Genomic DNA, 3,115 nt, shown 5'->3' with positions numbered 1-3,115 from the left:
ATCCCAGGTTTTGATCTTCATTGAAGGGGATGCTGGCCTCTCCGTCTCCAAATTCATTAGTAGCATAGACCCTGAACTCATACTCCATCCAGGGGTACAGGTCCACAACATCAGCCATCACTGACATGCCATCCAGGGCCAGTAGGGGCTGAGAGAGAGAGAGAGAGAGAGAGAGAGAGAGAGAGAGAGAGAGAGAGAGAGAGAGAGAGAGAGAGAGAGAGAGAGAGAGAGGAGGGGAGCAGAGATAGAGCCAAGATGAGAGAGAGAACGAGAGACAGCGAGAGAGAGAGATAGAGCGAGAGTAGTATGTTAAGCATTAAAGGCTACTGTTTTCATGTTGTTGCTGTCAGCGGTAGAGTAATTACGCCCTCTGGTGGTATACTCCTGTACTTACAGGTGGATGCGTCCCTCCAGTCCACTTCAGTTAGTGCGTAGACGTCTCTGGTCTGGATGGTGTACCCAAGGATGAGGCTGCCATGGTCGGCCCCTCGGTTCCACACCAGCTTCACCGAGGTGTCCCTGATCTCCTCAACCCTCACCCCACCGGGAGGAGCAGGAAGGCCTTTGACCTTGAGGTCTGCTGACGCGGTGACGTTGTCCACGACAGTCTGGGCTGTACAGGTGTAGCGTCCCTCGTGTCTCAACTGGACATTCATTATCTTCAGCTCTCCACTGTCCTCACGATCCTGGATGGACAGAGAGACAGGGTTAAACACTATCCTCACCATCCTGGATGGACAGAGAGACAGGGTTAAACACTTCACACACTGTCCTCACCATCCTGGATGGACAGAGAGACAGGGTTAAACACTTCACACACTGTCCTCACCATCCTGGATGGACAGAGAGACAGGGTTAAACACTATCCTCACCATCCTGGATGGACAGAGAGACAGGGTTAAACACTATCCTCACCATCCTGGATGGACAGAGAGACAGGGTTAAACACTTCACACACTGTCCTCACCATCCTGGATGGACAGAGAGACAGGGTTAAACACTTCACACACTGTCCTCACCATCCTGGATGGACAGAGAGACAGGGTTCACACACTGTCCTCACCATCCTGGATGGACAGAGAGACAGGGTTAAACACTATCCTCACCATCCTGTATGGATAGAGAGACAGGGTTAAACACTATCCTCACCATCCTGGATGGACAGAGAGACAGGGTTAAACACTTCACACACTGTCCTCACCATCCTGGATGGACAGAGAGACAGGGTTAAACACTTACACACTGTCCTCACCATCCTGGATGGACAGAGAGACAGGGTTAAACACTATCCTCACCATCCTGGATGGATAGAGAGACAGGGTTAAACACTATCCTCACCATCCTGGATGGACAGAGAGACAGGGTTAAACACTTCACACACTGTCCTCACCATCCTGGATGGACAGAGAGACAGGGTTAAACACTATCCTCACCATCCTGGATGGACAGAGAGACAGGGTTAAACACTTCACACACTGTCCTCACCATCCTGGATGGACAGAGAGACAGGGTTAAACACTATCCTCACCATCCTGGATGGACAGAGAGACAGGGTTAAACACTTCACACACTGTCCTCACCATCCTGGATGGACAGAGAGACAGGGTTAAACACTATCCTCACCATCCTGGATGGACAGAGAGACAGGGTTAAACACTTCACACACTGTCCTCACCATCCTGGATGGACAGAGAGACAGGGTTAAACACTATCCTCACCATCCTGGATGGACAGAGACAGGGTTAAACACTTCACACACTGTCCCCACCATCCTGATGGACAGAGAGACAGGGTTAAACACTATCTCACCATCCTGATGGACAGAGAGACAGGGTTAAACACTATCCTCACCATCCTGGATGGACAGAAAGACAGGGTTAAACACTTCACACAATGGTACATTACTCCGAGAAACAGGTGAATTTCAGTGTACTTCCTGAATATACTGAACTGATATGGAATTGACCCCAACCCTGCTGGTTTGTGCTATCCCTCCTACCATGATGCGTTCATAGTGCTTCCACTCTAGGTAGAAGTCGATGACCCTGAAATCCAGAGACCAGATGAAGGTGATGTCCAGACTGGGGTCAAAGGAGGCCTGGCACTGCAGATGCACCTCTCCTACCATCACCTGAAAGTGTCCTCTGGGGCTACTGTGATCTGTGTCGCCTCTGTGTCACACACACACACAGTAGAGAAGATTGCTGACTCACACTGTGCAACATTATGCTGGCTGTACACAGACCCAGCTTTAAAGAACAGTACTGTGTCAATACAGAATCAGAATGGGATCAAATAATGAGACAACAGATGGTTGACTGTCCCCAACGTCCCCAATATCTACAATATGAACATTCAAGGTAGATCAATATTAGGGCACATTTTAGACAGCTGTGTAAAGCTGGATGGAGAGTGATACCTGTGATGGTCAGAGTCCCTGTGCTGTTGGCCTTCCTCTGGGTCATTCTGAGCTAAACAGGTGTATACCCCCTCATCATTCCTGGTGGCATTCAGGATCTTCCAGACTCCCATCAAACATGATGGAGATACTATGGAGGGCAGGAAACACGTCACCTACAACCATACAGTATTGGGATTTCTTTCAAATGTTTGACAAGATTCTCCTACAGTTGTTCTGATGAATAACAAACTCAGATGTCAGTAAATCAACCAATCAATCAATCTATCAATAAACTAATCAATCAACCAGCCAACCAATCAATCAACCAACCAATCAATCAACCAATCAATCAATCTATCAATAAACTAATCAATCAACCAGCCAACCAATCAATCAACCAACCAATCAATCAACCAATCAATCAATCTATCAATAAACTAATCAATCAACCAGCCAACCAATCAATCAACCAACCAGTCAATCTATCAATCAATCAATCAACCAATTAAATTAACTAATTGACCAATTCACCAATCAACCAATCAACCAGCCAACCAATCAATCAACCAATCAACCAATCAATCAACCAATCAATCAATCAACCAATCAACCAGCCAACCAATCAATCAACCAATCAATCAATCAATCAACCAACCAATCAATCAACCAATCAATCAACCAACCAATCAACCAACCAATCAATCAACCAATCAA

General features: G+C 46.9%; 1 protein-coding gene across 1 annotated transcript; it reads right to left on the bottom strand.

Moving 5' to 3' along the window:
* Positions 1-394: 394 nt before the first annotated feature.
* LOC124031004 (contactin-1-like) lies at positions 395-2,532 on the bottom strand (the record flags this gene model as incomplete). Its single annotated transcript, XM_046342075.1, has 3 exons — positions 2,420-2,532; positions 2,000-2,171; positions 395-686 (listed from the first exon to the last, which is right to left on the bottom strand). Coding segments are annotated over exons 1-3 (577 nt in total), but the record flags the coding sequence as incomplete, so codon positions are not given.
* Positions 2,533-3,115: the final 583 nt, after the last annotated feature.

The sequence above is a fragment of the Oncorhynchus gorbuscha genome, unplaced genomic scaffold (genome assembly GCF_021184085.1).
Source record: "Oncorhynchus gorbuscha isolate QuinsamMale2020 ecotype Even-year unplaced genomic scaffold, OgorEven_v1.0 Un_scaffold_19663, whole genome shotgun sequence".
NCBI classification, from domain to species: Eukaryota; Metazoa; Chordata; class Actinopteri; order Salmoniformes; family Salmonidae; genus Oncorhynchus; species Oncorhynchus gorbuscha.
This window is presented reverse-complemented; position numbering and strand designations above follow the sequence as displayed.